The sequence below is a fragment of the Protopterus annectens genome, chromosome 3.part1 (genome assembly GCF_019279795.1).
Source record: "Protopterus annectens isolate FY-2018-M chromosome 3.part1, PAN1.0, whole genome shotgun sequence".
NCBI lineage: Eukaryota > Metazoa > Chordata > Ceratodontiformes > Protopteridae > Protopterus > Protopterus annectens.
This window is the reverse complement of record NC_056732.1, coordinates 1670304908-1670328974: the sequence shown is the minus strand read 5'-3', so window position 1 is coordinate 1670328974 and position 24067 is coordinate 1670304908. Positions and strand designations below refer to the sequence as shown.

General features: G+C 42.9%; 1 protein-coding gene across 2 annotated transcripts in view; it reads left to right on the top strand.

The window, feature by feature from the left end:
* The window catches only part of MROH1 (maestro heat like repeat family member 1), a 2449684-nt gene that overhangs the window by 2318618 nt on the left and 106999 nt on the right, over positions 1-24067 (top strand). For both annotated transcript variants that reach the window (XM_044067698.1, XM_044067696.1), the window contains 2 exons: positions 4373-4561; positions 5508-5663. In XM_044067698.1, the coding sequence (XP_043923633.1) occupies positions 4373-4561; positions 5508-5663 (345 nt within the window). The remainder of the gene's footprint in view (positions 1-4372; positions 4562-5507; positions 5664-24067) is intronic.

Sequence of the window (24067 nt, the reverse complement as noted above, 5' to 3'; positions counted from 1 at the left end):
CCTTGCCAGATGACACAAAGGCTAAAATTATTGATGCACCTCTTGACAACAAGGCCTTGTTTGATGCTTCTGTTGCAGAACTTAAGTCCTTACAAGAAAAGGGCAAAGAACTACAAGATCCAAAACATATTTTTGTGTCTCAAGTTCCCAGATTTCAGAGGAACCATCCCTCTAAAGCACCCTTTGTAAGGAAACCTTCCAGAACTCATTCTTCCAAGGGTAAAAGGGATACTAGGAAGCAATACCCTGTCAAGTCCTCATCATTTACCCCTGTTGCTCAGGAACAGCCCTTTCTGAGCAATACAGGTAGTCTGTGACTACCAATCTCTTTGGAGCCAGACCTCGCTTTCCTGACTTCTTTTTCTGTCTCTTCCTGCTTGGAAACAGATCACCCAGGACTCTTGGGTCCTCTCAATTGTCCTGCAAGGATACTTCATGGTGTGGAAGACTCCACCTTCCTTCAGGAGTATTCCACAACCCCCAAAAGAACAGCTGGGTTATTCATTCTCAGCCTTCTTTCTCAGGGTACCATTCAGGAGGTTCCACGTTCGTAAATGGGGTAAGGTTTTTACTCCAGGATGTTCCTGGTTCCCAGGAAATATGGCCCTTGGAGACCCATCCTAGAATTGTCCCACCTAAACAACTTCTTGAAGGTTCCCACCTTTCACATGCTGTCAATGAACAGTCTACTTCCCCTTCTCCTTCCTTAGATCTAAATAGTCTCTCTGGACATCAAGGATGCTTACCTCCACATCTCTATTCGTCCTCTGTTCAGGAAATATCTTTGCTCTTCTATTGCTTCCTCACATTTTCAATTCTCTGCCTTGCCTTTTGGACTGTCTACAGCTCCAAGGGTCTTCACAAAATGCTTAGTTCCCATCAGTCTTTGGCAGACAAAGGAGTATTCAGATTTTGCCATACCTGGACGATCTTTGTCTCCAGGCTCACTTTCCAGACACTCTTCAAGAGAATCTGTTCTTCATGGTGTTTTGCTGGAGGGTCTAGGTTTCACCATCAACTATCAAAAATCTATCCTGGTTGCTTCACCTGACCATGTTTTTCTAGGCTGCAGAATACAGACAGACAGGATTTTAGCTTCCTTACCTCTTCAGAAGGCTCTCTGTCTCACTGCCTACTTCCAGGCTCTCATCACTCTTCAGTCCCTCTCTGACAAGGAGTGAGTCCACCTTCTGGGCATTATGGCATCTACCATCCCCATGCCACCTCTAACCAAGCTGCGTATGAGGAAATTCCAGTGCTACCTCAGGTCAGTATGGATGTAACATGCTCACACACTGGAGTTTATTCCCCTTCTTCCTTGCTTGAAAAAGGAAATGAACTGGTGGATTTAGCAGGTTAACTCAAATCCAGTCCTACCCTTACAGCTGCCCCATCCCACTCAGGAGCTTTTAACTGATGCTTCAGACTTGGGATGGGGAGCAACCCTGGCTTTCTGAAAGGTTCAAGATGGGTGGTCTCCCTCCCAAAGGAAGGAACACGTACACATAAAAGAGATAAGAGCTCTTATTTTCACTCTGCACATTTTCAAACGTCCTCTTCTTCCAGGCACCCTAAAGTGGTTCACAGACAACAACACAGTCCTTTGGTATGTCAACAAGTAGGAAAGGACCATGTCTTATCTCCTGTGCAGACTGGCTCTTCATGCTTGGGAGTTAGCTTCTCAGAGTCAAATTACTCTCCAAGAAGTCTAGATTCCTTCCACTCAAAATGTTGTGGCAGGTACGTTGAGGAGGTCCATGACTCAATCCCACAAATGGATGTTGCACAGGGCTGTGTTTCTGAAAATTATCCACCAGTGGGGTACACCTCAGGTAGATGTTTGCCTCCCTTATGAACAGACAACTTCCAAAGTTTTGTGCAGAGTTCCCAGTCCTCTGATATGGAAGGCAGACAACCCTACCTTTCTCTTGGAAGGGCATGTTTTTCTATGTATCCCCTCCTTGCCCACTTCTCCAAAAAGTCCTGTTGAAGATCCAACAGAAGCAACCAAAAATCTTGTTGGTGACTCCCTTTTGGCCAAGACAGCACTGATTCCTTCTCCTCCTGCATTAAGCCAAGAGCAGTCATCACAGAGTGGACCTACTCACACAGGACAAGGGATCTCTAATACATCCACAGATGTCAGTCCAACAACTGACCCTGTAGGTGATAGGGTTTTGATTCCTTTCAGACATCTTTTCTCTGACGATGTGCTGCAAGTTCTGCAGGAGGCCAGAAAACCCAATACTAGGAAATCCTATATTTCCAAATGAAAAAGTTTTCCATCTGGTGTCTTTCTAAGGACCTACAACCACTGCTGGTGGATGTCCCAGTGGTTCTCTCTTACCTGTGTGAATTATTGAAGAGTGGATTGTCATACTCTTCAGTAAAAGCTCATCTTTCAGCAATCTCTGCCTATGATTCCTCCCTTGACTTGAAAGGAGTCCTTCATATCACATCTCCAAGGAAACCAATTCCTTTTCCTTGAGTTCATTCTCAAGAAACTTACCTTGGCCCGTTTTGAACCATCAAGTTCTCCTCTTCAGCATTGCACTGGAAAACTGTTCTTGTGGCCATCACATCAGCCAGGATAGGGTCTCCTTAAGCACCAATCCCTCCTTTATGACCAAGGTGGTGAATGAGTTGTCACTTAATCAGTTCATTAATCTGCCCATCTTTTTCCCCATCTCCACAATCCTCTAGGGAGAGGATTTTACACACCTTGGATGTGCATAGACAACTCAGATTTTATTTAGGTAAAACCAAGCCTATTAGGAAATCTGTTGCCTTTTCATTTCTTATCATCCTAGGGCCCTAGACAGGCCTGTTTTCAAGCAGACCATCTGCACTTGGATTTCTAAAACCATTTCCTTTTGCTATGTGTCTCATGGGAAAACTCTTGCATCCCCAGTAAGACTCATTCCATTAGAGCTGTGCCCTCTTCTGGTGCTTTCTTTAAAGGTCTGGAAACTTCCTGTATATTAGAAGCAGCTAACTGGTCTCCTGTACACTCTTTCATAAAGCACTACTAGTTGGATGGCATTTCCAGGTGTAGAGTTGGTTTTGCAAGGGCTGTTCTGCAGGTGTTTGTAGAAAGTGCTATTGCCCCTCCCCCAAATCTTCTGCATGAGTTTTAGTATTCTCCCTCATGTTATGAATACTGCAACATATGAATAAAAGAACATAGAATAGTCGTGTAAAATCTTATCATAACCATAGATGTCCTCCTCCTCTGTATGTTGCAGTATCCCCCCCCCCACCTTCCCCCTGATGCTTGCTTGCCTGAATGCTGGTTGTGTGTTTCCTTAGTTATCTTAGGCTGGTGTTCTTCCTGGGGCATTCAGTTCTGAGGCTTGCTACGTGCCGACATCCGCTTTATAACAGATGTCACTTTATGACCCATGCTAGACTAGTTATGTGTGCAAAGTTACGCATATCCTACAGTAGTAGCTTTAGACGTTTGCATACTGGCCAGACATTCAAGTCAGCTGCCGGCAGACTCCCTCATGTTATGAATACTGCAGCATGTAGAAGAGAAGCACATCTGTAGTTATATTAATATTTTAATAACTATTCTTTAACCAGCATGGTTGGTGTATTTAATGTTTGTGTACACACTGATTGCATATTTTATAGCTAACTTGTATATGTCCAATAACATTCAAGATGGGTTTCAGTTGATCATTATTTAATAAATCTTGCATATGTTTCTAGATTATTGTACACACTTTGCTAAGTGCTGTAATGGATGGAAAATGTTCATTTTTTTCATTTATTTATTGGAAGAATAAGATTTTTTTTTTTTTTAGATAGGTTCTGTTTTTGATTATAGGCTCATAGGTTCATAGATGTGTACTAGGCTAATGGCCCTGGAGCCTTTACAAGCCTAGCCCATAGGATTACCCTGGCATGGTGCCATCAACCTTAGTTCCTAGTGCTTCTGTCGAGTAGAGCCACTGAAATGATTCCCGGTGGTTAGAAGTTGTTTGTGTGTTTTGCACCATTAATGACAGCATATTTATTCAATTTTTATTTTTTAAACTCAACTTATTTAAGGAAGTGCCAAACGCGTACAAGTTAGTTCTGAAGATCTCATTTTGATTTGCATAAGACAAAGTGCTTAACTACTGTGGGGAAACATTTGTGGAGTGTTACTCAATTAATTCATATTCATCACCAGTGGACTAGCTTTTTGACTTTTTGTGATATGTTCTGGTAATGCAGATTTATTTGGTTACCAGTTCCATTTCTGCACGTCTGCTGTTTTTTGGGGTTCTCACTTTTGCTGGTGTGGTAGAGCCTGTAGTTTTGAGGGGACCCAGGAGTTAAGCATTCAAAATTAACCTTACATCATTCTTTGTGTTTGGAACAGGTGAAGAAGTATTCTACTAAACTCTTGGCAGCAATGACTTCTGGGATGGACGAAAAGGAGGACCCCAACGATTTAATAACACTAGAAGCCATGTCTGGTCTGTCAAAAATTCTTCTCAAGGTGGAAGAGAGGGACATCCGTGATATCCTTATCCACATTTCATTACGCATACGTCCATTCTTTGAAAATGTAAGTTATGTTTTCTTGGAAGTGCCAGCATTTTTTTTATGTTAATGCTTTCATAGTAACAGAATACAAATGTAGACACTAAGAGCTTGACAGCTGCCATTTGCAGTAGTGATGTTTAAAATTTATACTTGTCCTTGTGTCCAGTATGTGTTTATCTTTGTGCTGAATACTCCAGTGTAGTGGCTTATTTGTTTAAAAATTATTAAAATTTGTATGTGACCTCTCCTGTCATCTCTCTGTTGTGTTCATGCTTTATCATTCCTGTCACTTTTATTTGTCTTTGTTTGCTTGCTGCTTATGTCCAGACTGTTGCAGATGGCTTGCCATGACTATTGAACATGGGCCTGTGGTGTATTAATGACTTTAATGTTTACCTTTCAAAATGGTTGTCATGCATTTCTGAGTACCCACTTATACCTCAGAGAAGGGGAAAAAAGCAGAGGAATGATTTTCTCATTTGCCTTTATAAAGCCATTTATCTTCACAGATTTGACTCATTGGCATTATAAGCAGGTGCAGTTCCACTTTCTGAGTTCACTACCAGACATTTCACAGTTTAAATACCATGGTACCTATAGCCAGTTGTCTACTTAACTAGATGCTCACATTTGTCAACATGCATCTACTGACGTAGAAGTAATGTATATTAGGACATACTACATTGAAGAAGCCAGTATGCTGAGAGTGTCTCCGCCCCCTTTGTGTGCGTGTGTGTGTGCATGCATGTGGCTTGTAGTGGAATGGTGTCCAATACAGAAGTGGCTCTTTGCCACACACCCATTTGCTTTTCTATGTATGCTTCAAGTTTATATATGGCCTAGTATGGAGTAAAGCACGTTTTGGAAAGTAAATGAATGACTTAATGTTTCTGTCTGTTCCTTCTTGTTGTTTTCAGAGTGCTATCATTACTGCAAAGTAACATTGCTATATTTTGTGTTTTGTGCAGGAAAAGGAACGAATTCGAACTTCTGCCTTCACCTTGTTTGGAAATCTTTCGAGGTTTGGGCATGGTGAATCCAAAGAGATTTTCCAGGACCAGATTCATAATGCTATGATTAGTTTACTGCTGCATCTCAATGACCCAAATGCTGATGTCATCAAGGTGGGCCGCATTGTTCACTGACGTATTTTTCTTTTGTTAAATTTTAGTATAGTTTGCATTACATCAGTTTGTGTTATATTGTGCTTGTACAGGAACAAAGCATCCAGCTGCTCCACTAGGAACTCTTATTCAGTAGTGGGTGTGGTTCTGTAAATGAGTGAGCATCTAATCGCTGATTGTCCCTTTCATGTGAGGGCTAGGAGTAAGCATCTGTACTCCTAAATTTTCAGATTTTACTCTCTAATGAGTTACCACTAATTTGCAATTAAAACAGAATTTTATGGGGGAAAAAAAAAAGGACCAAATATCTGAGGCCAAAATCTGGACATTCTGTAAAAAATCCCGGCGAGTCTCTGCTTTGTTTGTTTGTTTTTTTTATTGGCCCGTATACCACTTCTTCTGTTCCGCATTAAACAGAAGTAGCTCCGTGTTTAGCGATTTTTGATTGGCCCTGTTTTTTGCTATTCACTTTTTTTTTTTTTTTGACATCCCTACCTGGCCGATATGAAATCTGGCAACCCTGGCTGAGAGAGGTATGTTCTACACCAGTCTGTCAGCCACTGTTTAGATTCCAGTATTTCTTCCTTTTCATTCCTTATGTAGTTGAGCTACTGACAACACCACTGAAAAGGTAATTGAGCTTTTTATCTTTCATTACAGCTCCCATATTTGCATTGCCTTATAATTTCTTATTTCTGTTGGTTCATCTTTTGTTTAATTTTATTCCTTGACTATATAGGAATTTTGAGGAGATCCCAACTCATCTTAACTAGATTTGATAAAACTTAACTTGATTCTTCTAGTTTATGTGTGAAGTTTTTACCCATGCCACACCCCCAGTGATGTCACCATACTTTTCAACTGTCAAGATTTTCCCAGAATGTCCATATTTTTGCTTCATATTTTGGTTTGTTTCTCCAAAAATTGGGTTTTTCTGGCAAATTATTGGCAAATCATTGGTGACAAGTCAAAAATAATGACAAAAATGTGAATTTTAAACTACATATCCTTTATAAAATTAATTCTAATGCAAAACCTGTTATTGTATCAACTTTCTAAGTTTGTAAGAGCAATATTTAAAAATCTTCCCTAGTTTTGAGCCTTTGTCCCCCCATTCTTTATAGCTTTGTCCAGACTTCTTACTGTAAGAAGTTGAGCGGTATGGCTGTCACAAGATTTTATTTCTCTAGTATTAGACTAGTCTTTCCATTGCTGCCCTCTTCTTCCCGTCTCAGTCTTAATTTTGTCTTGTCAGTTTGTTTTTAGTCTTCATTTAACTTTGAGTGCTTAAACCTAAGCATTATTTACAAAGTTCAATGCAGTATAAGAGTAATACAACAAAAATATGTGAATGCAAGTATGACTATTATTTGATGCAGAAACACATTGAATAAATAAAAAAAAATGTACATGATAAGAAAACTAAATATAATGGCTGTTGAGAACCAGCTATGACCAGGCAGCATTCAAAAATAAACTTCAGGATTCATGCAATTTCAAATGCAGCACGAATCTCAGGTAACTTGATGGCTGAAATTGCAAGAGGTCTTATAACCTGTCATCCATCCACAAGTGTTAAATATACGGATCCCAAGAATATTGCCAATATCCTGGAAGATCGATTCAGTGCCAACTTCACCCCCCTCTCACCCCTTAAAGGGCCCATCTTAATACCAAAAGATTGCCAAATTCCGGTAATCACGGCAACACAGGTAAAGAAATGCACTCTCCAAAGCTAAGAATACAGCATCCGTGGGACCAGACAACATCCCGGGCTGTGTACTACATGAGCTACAAAATGAACTGGCACCTCACCTAAGTGTCATGTTTAATCATAGCCTCAACTCAGGCTACATGCTCAATGAGTGGCACACAGCTACAGTTATCCCACTCCACAAGGTGGGGATCCACCTTGGATCCTGGGAACTATCGTCCCATCAGTCTGATGAGCCTGCTCTGCAAAGCCATGGAACTTATAAACAAAGACATTGGCAACCTTCAAACACTGGACCCCACCTAGTTTGGTTTCGTAAAGGGCTGATCTCGTCTCCTCAACGTGACTGACTTCTTCGAATCCGTCTCCAGAGCCGTGGACAAGGTTAAGGCGGTCCACACAGCCTATCTAGACCTCGCCAAGGCATACAATACCATCCCCCACTCTGGAATCATAGATACATTTACTAAGCTGGGCATTAATCCCTACGTCACTCGATGGGTTGCCAACTGGCTTACTGACAGAACCCACTCTGTAAAAATAGCCGACTGAAAATCTAGCTCCAGACAAGTGACACGTGGAGTACCTCAGGGTTCAGCCCTGGGACCGCTCTTGTTTTGCATCTACTTCTCTGAAGTACAGGCCAGCACTAAGGGACTCTGGCTAACAAAGTTCGCAGATGACTACAAACTGGGAGACATTATTGAATCCCCAAATGATGTGGATATTCTACAAAAGGGCCTTACAGAAACAGATGCTTGGTGCCAGAGCCATGGGCTCAAGCTTAATGCCAAGAAATGTATAGTTATCCCCTTTGGGAAAAAACATCTACCCATGAATTATCACATACATAGCAGTACACTAAGCACTGAAAGTGTGATAAGAGACTTAAGGACACAGGTGGAGAGTGGTCTCACCTTCGATAACCACATCCCCACAACAGTCAGGAAATCCTTCTATGTGGCACACCTTATCAATAAGGGCTTTTCATCCAGAAAAAAGGAGGTCATTGTCCCACTGTACTCATACCTCATTATACCCATTATAGAGTACAATGCCCCGTTTGGTATGCACCTCACAAGACATCTGCAACAACTGGAAAGGCCACAGAAATACCTCACTAAAAGAATCACAGGCCTAAAGCAGATGCCCTATGCTGACCATCTAAAAAACTCCAGCTATACTCTGTCACATATCGCCTACTCAGAGGTGATCTCTGCTTAACATACAAGGCCATGTCAAATCCAGAGCTGTTGGACATGCTCCACTTAAGGAAATCCCAATCCCTCAGAGCCATACGCTCCAGGGGTCTAAACCTGGTCATCACAAAGAACAAAACATGCTGGAGGGATAGGTTCCTGACCCAGAGACTCCCCCCATACGCTGGAATAGTCTGCCCATACATGTCAAGCTGAGCGCCTCTTTGGCCCTCTTCAAAGTATTCGCAACAAAATCTCTAATTTACAGCCATGGATTGCTCATTTTCAACCAGACATCATTGCTGTCACTGAGACCTGGTTAAAACTCTACATCAGAGACTCTGAATTTCTCCCCCCTGGCATGGACTATAAGATCCGACAGGTCCAGCAAGAAAGGAGGCAGAGTAGCACTTATCTTTCTTGACTCACTCAACATAGTACTTTACACAAATCCCATTTCACAATTCGCAAATTCCGAAATTGTCATTGCTGTCCTAAAGAGCAACAACTAGAAGCATCTTTGTATCATAGCTCTCTACTGTCCTTCTACTTGAAGAAATTCTTGCCTGGATCTCTACTAACATCAAAAATGAAACTGTTATCCTAGGTGATGAAATAGCAACTGGCTAACCTTGAACTCCTGCTCCCATACCTCTAATGTTAACCTATTTAACTTTTCTCCGCTCATAAACACCCAACCAGACCAAATAAGGATAACACCACAAGACCCACCCTAGACTGGATTCTCGTCTCCCACCCCAATAATATATGTGAAACAGGCACTCTTCTAAACACACTGAGTAACCACCTCCCCACCTTGATCCGCTGCTCCACCTTAGCCCTCCAAAATCAACACAGTACCAGACAGATGAGGAATCTTACTGCCTTCAACCTTCAAATCTTTACCTATTTCCTGAAAAATATTAACTGGCACATATTAAATACACTCCCACTAGGCAATGCTGTTAATTATTTCAGTACTACATTCCTGGACACACTAAATAACATTGCACCACTCCGCAAAAAAAAGGATCAAAACTAACTGTGCTCCATGGCTGACCAAACCCACTAAAACTCTGATGTACCTTAGAGATAAAACATGGAAACTGCATCAAACTAACAATAACCTGGATACCCTGTTAAACTTTAAACAGCTTCATAATCAGGTAAAAAAAGCCAGTGCATAAAGACAGAAAAGCTTACTACACAAAACTGCAGTCTAACCATAAGCAAACCCCCCCAAATTTCTTGAATTCCATCTCGTGTCTCCTGAGCAGTGGCACAAAAAATAATCCTTGTCTACACCCTGACAAACCCCTTTCTTTATAAACTATCTATAGCCAACATTACTGCTAGCTTTCCTCATGACAAAGACAGTATAAAAGACACTGTGTCTACATAACCCCCCCCACCATCCCCATCTCTATTACCTCATCCACTCCTGAACACAACCCTCATTCTATCCCTAATTTCAGTATCAACCCCATTTCTACCGGGTCTATATTAAAATCACGAAGAGGTGTTACATGAAACACTTTTTCAGTGACACATAATGACCAAATGCACTAAACCACGAATGGTCAAACCAGCGATTATTTCCCTGGGAAAGAAATCGCTAGTACCAAAAACACACACACACACACACACACACACACACACACACACACACACACAAACACACACACACACAATTTAAAACATAACTAAGTGGGGGGGGGCTTCCCCCCACACCTCCCAATGTGTGTGGGGGGGCTGTGCAACACACACACCCTAACTAAATATACCAACTCCAAGCTCACACTACAGTTGGGTAAAGGGCAATGCTATGACTCAGGCCAAGTGATTTTTTTCCCTGGGAAAAATCGTTGGCCTGAGCATTCGCTGTTTACAAACTTCGATCTTTGTGTCGCTGAAGTCATTCGACGCAATGCCTCTTCGCAATTGTAATATAGACCCTTTCTACCACAACTGTTAAAATACTTCTCAGCCAGCTTAAACCATGCTCTAATGCAACTGACAGTTTACCCCCAACTTTTCTAAAGATTGCTGCTGATGCTATTGCATTCCCTTTAAGTATCCTAATTAACAGATGCATTCCAGAATCTTGCCCAAATTATGGAAGAAAGCCTACATTATTCCTCTTCATAAAGGGGAGGAAAACAAAGATATCTGCAACTTTTGACCAATTGCTGTCCTCTCCCCTATCTCTTAAGATCTTAGAAAAGTGCAGTCACCTTCTGCTGATGCCCTATCTTCTTCATAACCACCTCCTGTTTTCCACTCAACATGGTTTCTGACCTGGCCACAGCACTACGACTGACCTTTTCTTTCCTGGATACTGTAACAGAGCTTGTGATAACAGGAAAATAGTATTTACCATATTCTTAAATCTCTTTAAGGCATTTGATGGTGTTTCCCACCCTTTGTTACTATCACAACTTTCTAACTTTGGACTTTCCACCACCACTCTAAAATGGTTCTCTAGCTATCTAAAAGACAGACAGCAGGCCATCAAATGGCAAAATGCTCTCTCTTCTTATCTTAACACCTCTACTGGAGTGCCTCAAAGCTCCATACTTGGTCCCCTCCTATTCATAAGTAGGTGCTAGGCTATCGGCCCTGGGGCCTATATAAGCCTAGCCAAAAAAGTTCCCTGGCTTTCGCCGCCCAAGAAAATTATTTTCCTGTGCCCCTGTCAAGCAGTGCCGTAGAAGTGATCCCTGAGGTAAATTTTCTATTTCCCATCCAGTCGTCAAGATTTTTCTTAGAGTGTCAGTGAGGAGCTTTGCTTGACATGAATGGGTAGTTTGTTCCAGAGTATGGGAAGTCTCTGGGACAGGAATCCATCCCTCCAGCATGTTCTGTTTATTGTGGTGACAAGGTTTAGGTCCCTGGAGCGTGTGGTTCGGAGAGATTGGGATTTCTTTAAGTGTAGTATGTCAACGGCTCTAGGTTTGACATAGCTTTGTATGTTAGGCAGAGATCGCCTCTGAGTAGGCGATATGCGACAGAGTAGAGCTTGAGTTTTTTGAGACGGTCTGGGTATGACATCTGTTTGAGGCCAGTAAACCTCTTAGTGAGGTATTTCTGTGGCCTTTCCAATTGTTGTAGGTGTCTTGTGAGATGCATGCCAAACAGGGCATTGTACTCTGTAATGGGTCTGATGAGGGATGAGTAGAGAGGAACTCTCTAGAGGAGAATCCTTTTGTGATGAGGTGTGCCACATAGAAGGATTTCCTGACTACTGTGGCGATGTTGTTATTCAATATTTTCATTAACAATTTCCACATATCTATAACCAATGGAGCCCTTATTCAGTATCCAGATGACTCAACCATCATCTGCACATCTGACTCTTATTTCTGAAATCCATCTCAAAACCCAGACTGCCTTTTCCACCACTGAATCCTAAATGTTTAAAAGCCACTTAACCCAAATAAATCTAAGCTCATGATTTTCACCCCCAAAAAGTCTACTCTATTGGACAAAACTGTTTAATATCTACTCCCAGAGTAAAGCACTAATAGAAGTTGTCAGCCACAGTAAACTTCTAGGAGTATTCATAGATAAACACCTACAATCTGATATTCACCTGCAACAAAGCATCCAAAAAACACATCAAAAACTTGGAAAGCTTTGCAGGCATAATCCATTCCTTAGCCCCTCCACCAAACAAGCCCTTGCCTCCACTTACCTAAGCCCTTCCCTAATGTATGGTTCCCTTCTTCTTACCAAACTCCAAACCTCTCTAAAAGCTAAGGTCGACAAGTTATAATAAAATTGCAAAATCTGCAACAAAGTCCCAAACTTCTCTCATTGCTGTACTGCTTTTCACTAGCTCACATGGCTGGAACTTACAAACTACCTCAAATGTCTGCAGCTTACAGCCACTGCTCACAAACTTATCTTTAAACCTTCTGATTGTCCCGCCCTTAGTTCTATCTTTACTTTTCCCAAATAAGCCCCTTAGATGTAAGAATTAGCTACTTCCAAGTGCACAAACCAAACCTGGCCAATTTCTCTTCTCTTACTCTTTCGCCAAGAATTGGAATGCTCTACCATTAGCTATCAGAACCAACCCAAATCCTGCCCATTTTAAAACTTCTCTCCAAACATACTTTTCTTCCACCTGGCACTGTACTTGCACTCATCCTCCTTGAATAACTACCACTGATGTATCCTCTCCCAATTTTTTTCAGTCTGTGCATTATCAAAAATTTGGTATGCAGCTATAATCTTTAAAAACTTTGTAATCTACTCACTAGTACTTGCCTGGCTGCTGATCTGCTAAGTTTGTTTTTTAACTTTGTAATCCAATATGTTAGATAATGTATACTGCCTATGTATATAATTTTATTTGATTTTTCTTAGTGTACTGTTGAGCTTTTCTCCCTGGGCCTCCACTGAAAATGGGCTCTGTATAACCTCAAAGAACTTTTCCAGTTCATAAATTGTAAATAAATAAAAATAAGTTGACAATTTGAACAAACAGCAGTCGAAGTGGATGTTACGGCTAGTGGAAGCAGAAGGATTTCACCATTATAACTTCATAAAATCAGAGTGATAAGCAAATACAATGTAATGGTGAAACCACGTCCATGGGACCCATCTGAAATATAAAGACTAGCATTACACATTAGAATCCTCGTTCACCACCTTCTTTCACATGTCCTTTCCTTTTATAATTGTCCACCTTTGTGCATTCCTACCATCAGCAGCCCTGTCCTTGGTACTTTCTTTGTCTTTTTGACATTCTCCGATGCAGTTTCAGTTCCATAATTTCTGTTTGGATCCCCAGTACCTTACCTCTCATAACATACTCTCCTCACCTTTCCTCCACCTCCCCTCTTAGTGCACTGTATTCCTGCTGCTCTTCTGCCCTTTTGTCTCTTGACTGCCCGGTCTTTTCCACCATTCAGTCCATGTTTACCCTAGTGAAGTTACCCTGTTCAGCAGCACATTCCATCTCTTTCTGTCTTGTTGATTTTTTTATGTACCAACTCCTCCCTCACATCCTGATAATCTATCTGTATCACATCCTTGCACTTTCCCCTTCTTCCTGTTTCTTGTGGTTTAATAGCACGGTACCCCTCTCATGTTCACTTGCTTTTAATACTTCCCTCACCATTTTTTACATCCATCTGCTGTAATACTTTCCTCTTCCACAGGCTCCACCATCACCTGCTTACTGTAGAAAACCCTCCCCTAGTTATACCAGCCTCTGCTTGGTCATTTATCCCTTTCTTCTATCCTCACTTCTGGCCCATGTACTCCTAACTCCTTGTCCATCAAGAACTAGTTTGATTTGCTTGCTTGGCTCCTCTCATCTGCACAGAAACTGAATAAGTTCTGATCACCATACCCCATTTTCTGTGTAGCTAGTTAAAGCTTGCTTATCCCCACGGAATTCTTTTCTGCACTTCATATCAAAATGCCTCTTAAAAGGCAATCTGTCCAAGTACAAATAGACCACCACATTGTAGTCTCCACCCCTCATCACCACATAGTTCCTGCTTATATTTAACTGACATAATACATATTCTTCCCCTTTAGCTGTTGGGTCTGTAGAAGCTCCCCAGCACAGTCAGTGCCCCTATGATTTTACATTTCATCAAGACTTGTCAACTTTTCCAACTGTTGATTTCTTTTACATCACTCCCCTACTTCCAAAAATCACTCCCCCTTTTCTGATCCTTTCTCAAACTGTGCCCATGCAAACTCAAAATCCCTTGGCTTACCAGACTTGCTCTCTTCATCTTTAGCTCTTTCAGGTATAACAGAGTACCTAACCTCTTTTGAGGCTAGTCATCACCTTCTTTTAGATTATTCAACCCCCACCCCCCAATAGTCCATGTTATAAAGTGGACATTGACTCCTACTTAATGAACTCATCCTTTTCCAAGCACCATCCCATACAAGCAAGGCCTATTCAGGATCCCAGTGCCTACTACCCGGGAGGCAGTCATTCCAGAACTTACCTCCCCGCACACAAAATTACAACCAATTTCACTACTCATCTACAGGAGAACTGTCGCCCTTAAGAAAATTGAATGCTTTATCTTACAGCCTCCACCAAATGTTTTGCAAGTGTCCTACCCTAACATTTACCACAATCCACAGAGATGCATGTGCTGTGTATCCATAAACTGGTACAGAGAACCTACCCAACATCCTCCAGGTCAGTCTCATTCCCATGGACACTGATGACTGTGCCATCACATCACACCCATCAGCCATCATCCGCACTCATATTCTCGTTCATTTCATGCATACCATCTTCATCCTTCACCTATTCACTTTGCCATCAGACATTTGAGTTAACATATCCCATACCATTCATCCATTCTCACATCCTGTAATTCTAGTGCAGCATTCAATCACACATCCAGACACCTGCTGATGTTCTTCTTGTTTCACTGTTGCAGTCATCACATTTGAGTTATCCCTGCAAGGGTAGCCCTCGGCTGGCCCGAATACATAGTATACTAGTATTTCTGAGTTAGTTGCTGTCGCTTGAGGACTGATGTCAGGTCGTCAGTGGTATAAAGTAAGGCAGCCAATGCCATTGCATCAGTCTTTCTTGTCATGGAGCCCAAAGCAGAAGCAGTTTGCACAAGTGCCGGTCGGCCTCTACCAGAGTTTTTGTTTCCGAATTGAAGTTGAAGTCTTCTAAAGCTATTTTTCTTGCACTAACCAATGTCAGAAAAAGTTAATAATTGTCTCGCCTGTGGGAAGCAAATACCACACTGAGACTTCCACTCTTACTGCATCACTTGCCTAGGCCCAGACCACGACATCCCCCATTGTCACTTCTCTGCTTTAATGCCAGAACTATCCATCGTCGGGCTCTTATTGTAGCCAGATATTTTTGTTTACAGTCCTCGAATTCTGATATGTCTTCAGTAATCCATCCGATAGCAAATCTTCTAAAAAAACGTAAAGATAAAGACAGAGACAAGACCGCACAGGTCCAAACCTTCCGACGATGCTTCCGTTAAGCTTAGTTGTCAGTCCTCTGGTACTCAGTAAGGCGCTTTTGCAGCCCCTGATGCTCGCTTCAGTTGATTCGCAGGCCGCTACTGAGACCCTTTTGGAGTCTGTTATGCCGCAAAACTCTTCTTCATCTAAGGATCCTGCGGTCATCTCTACCTTGGATGGGTCCGAAGCCGCTGAGCAGGCACTGGCGTCCGAGGAAGTCCTTCGCACCTCTGAATCTCAACACAAACCGTCTGCTTTCGCGACTACCGTTCTTTTGAAAACACCCAAGTTCCTTAGGCCCAGGGTTCGAACCACACCCAAGAAACCGACTACCCACTTTCAGGTGCCTGCTACCTTGCCACACTCTCAAATCCTTAAAATGGCAGAAGATCTTATCATACTGATCAGGGGAAGCCAAGCTACCCCTTCAAAAAGGAAAAGAGATCTGTCCCCAGTAGTTCTGTCTGAACAAGAGTCAGATGAATCTGATGCATCTGACTATGAAGACATGCAGCCCCTCTCCACATATGAAGATTCTGATGCAGAGGAATCCATTCCTTCAGCCTCTCCCCCAGAGGGTTTTCTCTTTGGGGAAACCCTGCATACTTTAAGGGAGGATTTACAATGGGAGAGTCAGGACTACCCTCAGTCTAAAAAGAGACTCAAGGAATTCCTAGATCTTCCACAACACAGACCCTGACCCTTGGCCATCCCCCCAGCCCTGGATGTGGTGGATGATGTTTTCCTTTAATCCATCTTGACTCCTGACAACCCTACCTCCTGCTCCCAGAAAACCAGACCGGTACTACAGAGTCCCTGACTCACACAAATGTCTTTTTAAACAGCTGACCCTGAGGTCATTTCTCAAGGGCCAAAAGGGATTAAAGCAACCTCTGCTAAGAATCCCACCCCCCTCAGACAGGGATTCTGAGCATTGGACAGATGGGGAAAAAACGTATACACCTCAGATACTCTTGCTATCAGGACACTAAACTGTCAGTTCCATGTGCTTAAATATCAGCAACATACCTTGCAACTTCTTAAATAAAAAATGTTCTCCTTTCCTGTTTGAGCAGAATCTAAAGATTTACAAGACTTAATGCATTCTGCAAGTCAAGTAACTAAACACACCTTGCACTGTGGTTTTGATGCCCTAGAAGCTCCTTGCAGGGAAGCAGTCACTAGATCTGTCATTAGAAGACATGCATGGCTTAAGGAACAACCCCTGCCAGATCATGTCAAATTTAAATTGTTGGATGCTCCCTTGCACAAATATAACTTATTTGGCACTAAGGCAGAAGAGGTCTTAAAAAAAATGGAAGAAAAAGCAAAAACTATGCAAACAGTTAGATTTCTTACATGTCCAGCCCCCTAGGTTCAGCAGGCATTTTCCTTCCAAGAACTGGTCCTTTCCTGCTCCGAGTAAACAGGTCCAGCCTAGGGCCCGTGGAAACAGACCCCCTTGACAGCAGCCCCATGAAATGCAGAGATCTAAGCAGTGGACTACCTCCACTTCAAAACCAGGGAGTTCTAAGTCACTGCCTTATGGTAAGAATTCACAATGACTCACCTTCTCCTGACCTCCCCTCTGCCCACCTTCACTTACCCCTAGGAGGAAAACTTTCCTTTCACTTAAGCACCTGGGCCACCATTACCAAAGACCAATGGATTCTGAACATTGTGTCTCAGGGATACAAATTCGCCTTCGACACCCTTCTAACCCCAAAAGGATTTCCAGATCTACCGCCAAATCAGTTGGCAGAGGTTCAATAGCAAATCCATTCCCTGCTCTCTCTGAGGGCAGTAGAGCATGTTCCTGCAGAACAGATAGGCCAAGGCTTCTACTACAGACTTTTTCTGGTGTCCAGAAAAGAGGACACCTGGTGCCCCATCATCAGTCTCTCCATTCTAAACACCTTCCTTGTGATCCCAAAATTCAAAATGCTCACCCTCCAGCAGCTGCTACACATGCTTTCTAAGGATGCTTGGCTAGCCACCCTGGATCTAAAAGAGGCCTACCTCCACATTCCAATCAGGGAATCATGCAGAAAATATCTCCACTTTAGGGCAGATCTCAACACTTTCAGTTCTCTGCGATTCCCTTTGGCTTATCTACTGCTCCCAGAGTTTTCACAAAGTGCCAGGCTCAGGCCATTGCCTTGTGCAGACAAAGAAATATTCAAATTTGCCCCTACTTAGATGACTGCCTTATTCAGGTAGACAGCCAGGAAAAGCTGCTTGAACACCTGGCCTTTGTAAAGAGTCTACTAACCTCCCTAGGGTACACAATCAACAAAAATAAATCAAAACAGGTGCCCACCCAAAGGATAATCTTCCTGGGCGCAAGTCTGGACACAGCATCCCATATCTTACACCAGAGAAATAAATTTTCCTGTCCGCATACTTCTCTCAACTGGCCACCAGGCCCCAGCTTTCTGCACGGAAAATCCTGCAAGATCTGGGGTTCATGGCATCTTGCATACTCCTCATTCCATATGCCAGACTGCATATGAGGAAACTCCAATGGTACCTAAAGAGCCTTTGATGTCAACACTCTCAAGACCTGGAAACTCTACTATCTATAATTCCTTGCCTCAGAAAGGAATTTCTTTGGTGGGCAACAGCATGCTGCCACAACAAGGGACTGCCCTTCTCCCCACACCCCGCCGCCTAGACCCTTACCGTAGACGCATCAGACTACACTTGGGGTGCACACCTGGACGGCAGGTGCATACTGGGCAATGGAGCCCACAACAAATCCCCCTGCACATCAGCCAAAGAGAAGTGATGGTTGTGCAGCACGCCTTGATAGCTTTCAAACCCATTCTCTCTCCAGGGGTTCTCCTGATCAAAACAGACACCACTGTGATGTGGTACATCAACAAGCAGGGAGGGACTCGCTCCTACCCTCTATGCAGGCTGGCCATGAACCTTTGACTCACAGCCTCTTCCATGCAAATACACCTGTTAGCACAATACTTAGCAGGCTCTCTCAACTCCCTGGCAGACCAATTAAGCAGAAACCTTTTGGACCCACATGAGTGGCAGCTCAACAGAAGTACCTTCTTCCTAATAACTCAGAAATGGAGAACCCCGAAGGTTGACGTCTTTGCCTCCCACACCAACCATCAGATCAGCAAATTCTGCACCAGGGAGCATCACTGCATGGCTTGGAAAGTGGATGCCCTGTCCTTCCCCTGGGTAAACCTCTCGGTCTATGCCTTTCCTCCCTTACCTCTCATCCCCAGGGTACTACTCAAAATAAGGGAGGAAAAACCAAGGACCATTCTTATAGTTGCAGACTGGCCCCAACAGCACTGGTACCCCTTGCTGCGCAGCCTTTCCTCACTTGCCTCCATGGCATCTTCCTCAGATTCCAAACCTCCTAACCCAGAGGGAATGGGAATTCATGCATCCCCAATTGCAGACACTCAATTTGGCAGCTTTGCTTATTCCTTAAATCCAAACCAATCTGCCATCCTCAGTAAACAGGTTCTGGATGTTATCCATGAGGCCAGACACCCTAGCACCAGAAAGTCTTATGCAGATAAATGGAAAAGGTTCTGCACCTGGATCTAGGCTGAGGGCAATATGGCACAGCCCTCCATCCCACTCATCTTGGAATACTTAGCTGACCTACTACACAGTGGTCTCTTTCTCCTCTATAAAAATTCATGCCTCTTCCATTTCTGCTCATTTTCCCACTGAGCAGCCCCTTTTCTCACACTCTTTGATCAGACAGTTCCTCAGAGGGGTTAGCAACTTGAGGCCCCCCAGAAGTTCACCAACACCAGCTTGGGACCTTAACTTTGTTTTGGAAAAGCTCACCCTGTCTCCTTTTGAACCAGCTTCTTCTGCAGAGCTAAAATTTCTCTTATGGAAGACAGCCTTCCTTCTGGCCATCACTTCAGCCAGAATAGTCTCTGAGCTGCAAGCACTCATGGCTGCGGAAACCCTTCATCATCTTCCATGCAGACCGGGTATCCCTCAGAACTAACCCATCCTTCATGCCCAAGGTGGTGCCCAGTGTGCACAGACAGCTCAGATACTATCTGGACAGGACTAAACCCTTCAGGAAAGCTGATCAATTGCTGATTAACTTTGCTACAGGAGCAGAAGGCAAAACTATCTCCAAGCAAATCACTTCAAAATGGATAGCACACTGCATCCATTTCTGCTGCAGACAGCATGGTAAGCCTCCCCCCAAGGGGGTCAAGACACACTCCACCAGAGCAGCCTCCACCTCTGCAGCTTTCCTCCGAGGAGTCCCCACCAGGGACATCCTCGAGGCTGCCACCAGGACATCTGTTCACACTTTTAGCAAGCATTACTACCTGCCTCTCTTCTCCAAATCCAGGGCAGGGTTTGCCTCTGCAGTCTTGCAGGGCATCCTAGCCAGCCCCTAGCTTCCTTGACTGCCTCCACCCATTTCCTCAGCTTTGGGAATTTACCCAAATGTGATGACTGCAACAGTGAAACATGAAGAACATAGTACAGTTGTGTACACTTACCATAAATGTAGATGTTCGAGTGTATTCACTGTTGCAGTCCTCCATCCCCCTTTTTTCTCCTTTTGTTATTTTTCCTTGTTGTTCTCCTTTCCTTACAATGGACATATTGGTATTTATTTTCCACTGGTGGAGTTCTCCCACCAGAACCTAGCCTCTTACTTTGGGGGCCCCTAACAGGTTAGGGCAAGAAAAACTGATTTAATGGCATCAGCTGCCTTACTTTTTACCACTGACGACCAGACGTTAGTCCTCAGGCGACAGCAACCGACATAGAAATATTAAGTCTGTGGTATTCAGGCCAGTCGAGGACTACCCTGGCAGGGATATCCCAAATGTGATGACTGCAACAGTGAAGTGTTGGGAGGGTGGCCTAATGGTTAAGGTGTTTGCCTTACAAACACAAGGTGCAGGGTTCGAGTCTCACAAGGGTTAATTGGCTAAGCTTAAAATGGCTTGCAAGGGCAGTTAGCTTAGTACTAACCTATGAACCTATGAAGACACTCGAACATCTACATTTATGGTAAGTGTGTACACAACTGTACTTTCTTCCACTAAAACCACTAGCACATGGGAAATAACCCATAGTAAACTCCTCACTGCTGATAGGTCACTAAATATCCGTACTACCCAGCCTTGCCCAGTTTACCCCTACACACACTCCCCAAAGTAAAAGTCAGTCCCTGCCACCATTTAGAGTAGGAAAGGCTTGCTTAAAGCATCACAGGTTCATATACACACCTTGTCTGCAGTACTGATGCTCTGTGCATCTAAATGAGCAGTGTTCTGCTTATCGGGTTTCATCCTCCCGACAATGCCTGAAGTATCTGTAGTGAGCAGTGACATATTTACATGCACAGATTATGTATGATAACGGCATAATGAAGCCCCACAGAGATGCAGGAAAGCATCTAACCCCTCCCTGTGACCTGGTACTACGAATTTATGGCACCAACAAGCTTGACCAGGCCACATGGTACAGAAGAATGTCCACTTTCCTTGTATGATAATATCACACCTTGAGGGTAGACATTTGATAAGCTCATAAAATGGATTTTAGAAATGCAGCATTCTAACATATCGTATGCACACTGTATAGGCACATCTCAGATGCAGTTCATCAGCATCTCTTGCATGAAGAACCTTCCTTCACTGCTGATGAGTCTTGTTAACACTTCCTGATGTTCTTGCTATGTAGACTTAGTACTCACAAGTATACCAGAGTGGTTGAGGGTTGGCATAATGGTTAAGGTGTTTACCTTACAGATGAAAGGCGCAGGGTTTGAATCTCAAGTGGGATAATTACATAGGCTTAAAATGGCTCACAAAAGGAATTAGCTTAGTACTAACCTATAAACCTGTGAAAACAGTAGTTCCAGTCTAAAAACTTGCAGAGACTCACCTAGGCAGTGAAATAAACATTAGTAGCCCCACTGCCACATTTGCCCTCGTATAGGTCGAGATCTGCATCCCTGAATCCATTCCAGCTCTACCAGAGAGCTTATCTACCCAAGTAACAGCTTATATATATATATGTTGAAGCTTCGCAAAGTATAGTAAGCAAAGCCTCTCACAGCCAAATACAGACACATTTCCTTTCCTTTTAGTGGCAGACATGTGCTAACATAATTATTCAATACAGCGCACATCATCTTTAACTACCAAGAGTCCGTTGTCCTTTTGTTTGATGCCCCTTTTGGAGAGATGATGTTTGTACAGTTTTTTGTTTATCTTAATTCAATTAAGCTGTCTTCTAATATAAGAAAACAAGAAGACATCACAGTACCTTTGTTTTAAAGCATGTTTCCAGCCTTCTGCTTTCCTCTTTTTCAGCTTAGACAAGGTAGAAGTCTCACTGATAGATGACTGTTACAGGTCCCCTTCCAGTAGATCATCTCACACTGGTATGCAACCATAATATCAACATCCATTTGTTAACTGGGTAGGCACACTGGACACACAATCCCTTTTCAGGGGCAGTCCATTAGCAATGTCTGGTTAAGCAACTTCCTCAGGGTCACACAGTAGGCAAATGAGGGCTGTGGAAATCAAACCTTGAACCACAAGAACTACTGCTTGCAACCTTAACCCTCTGTGCCAACTGCCAGATTCAATACCATAATGTAATACAAAGTGACAGCACTACCTCAGATCCCACACAACATCTTTAGCAGGCCACTGGAGGATAGCACTAGGGGCAAAAGTATGTAGAACAAAGTAATTTTTCCAGTAACTGGCAGGACATGAAGCACTACAAAGAATAATGATGGAGTCTCCGATCATAACCAGTTTGTTTTCAATGTGGATGACTAGATTCATCTGTCAAGCTTAGCTCTCATTTCTTGGCATCCATGTTTCAAATAATGCCTGTGACATTACCTCCTGAAAGCCTATCCAGATCCAGTAAGAACTACATCTTAGTCTTTCTCCCATCCAATTGCTGTGTGAGTTGACCAGTCCCAAATTCCTCTCTCCTCCTTTCTGTGGAAGACTTGAATAGGTTTATTTGGTCTAAAGGCATCTGTCCAAATTTTTGTTATCTTTTCCTGGGTCTTCATTGAGGTTCTTTTCCTAAGTGGGTCAGACTCATCCTTCTGCCGCCCCCCCCCCCCATATACAGAAGGATGTGAGCATCACAAGTTCCAGATTCTTGTGCTTTGGGATTTGCATTAGTTCAGAGGCCTTCGACCCCAGCGCTTCCATTGCTGATTTGTTTTAACCATTTGCTGTGCAGGCTTGGGCTCCAGCCAGAGTCATTTAACCTTGCTGATTTCATACCCCCCAAAGGAAGGTTGTCAGGATGTCTGTCATTTCTGAAAGACACAACATAATGCCTGCCAGAATGCTCACAACTTTGCAGTGTGTATTTAGTATGCTTGGTTCCCCCACATAATTCTACTTTCACATAGATTCAACAAGTGCCTGCCTTCTCTAGTGTGTCTCAGAGGCAGAGCCTGTACACGTCGACATTAAAATTCCAAGGACCTTAATTGCAGTATTTGAAATAACAGAAATAAAAGCATGAATCATTTTATCAGATACACTGTCTCGCTTTGAAATATGTTTAAATGCTAGACGAAATGGTTGTAATAAACATGGAGATGAAAAATGAACTGTAGCCAGTTATCACTAAAATATGCAAACATAAAAAACTCCCCCAAACAAGTATATTAAGTCAAAGATTCTTCTCATAGTATAGATTTTTTTCAAAACACCTTTACTGAATTATCACTTGTGACACAGGTAAATTTACATTCATATAAAAGTAATCATAGATTCATAGGTTGGTACTAGGCTATCGGCCCTAGGGCCTGTACAAGCCTAGCCCTAACAATTCCCTGGCTATTTCTTCCCACAGTATTTACTTCCCTGGACCCTTGTCTAGCAGGGCGACTGATGTGATCCTTGGGGTGAATTTCCTATCTCCCATCCAGTCGTCAATGTTCCTTTTGAAGAGGGCCAAAGAGGCGCTGTGCTTGACATGTCTGGGGAGTCTCTGGGTCAGGAACCTATCCTTCCAGCATGTTTTGTTCATTGTGATGACGAGGTTTAGATCCTTGGAGCATGTGGCTCTGAGGGATTGGGATAGTGTAGCATGTCCCACAGCTCTGGGTTTGACATGGCCTTGTATGTTAAGCAGAGATCACCTCTGAGTAGACGATATGTGACAGAATATAGCTGGAGGTTTTTTAGATGGGCAGCATAGGGCATCTGCTTTAGGCCTGTGATTCTTTTAGTGAGGTATTTCTGCGGCTTTTCCAGTTGTTGCAGATGTCTTGAGAAGTACATACCAAACAGGGCATTGTATTCTATAATGGGTCTAATGAGGGATGAATACAGTGGGACAATGACCTCCTTTTTTCTGGATGAAACTATAATTAATATAAACATTTAGGATTTTTAGCCTTGAAATATATTGCTATATATCATGTTACCTAAGCAACATTATATAAATTATTCAATTCCTACTGTTTTTAAACAATAAACATCTTTGTTACACCATCA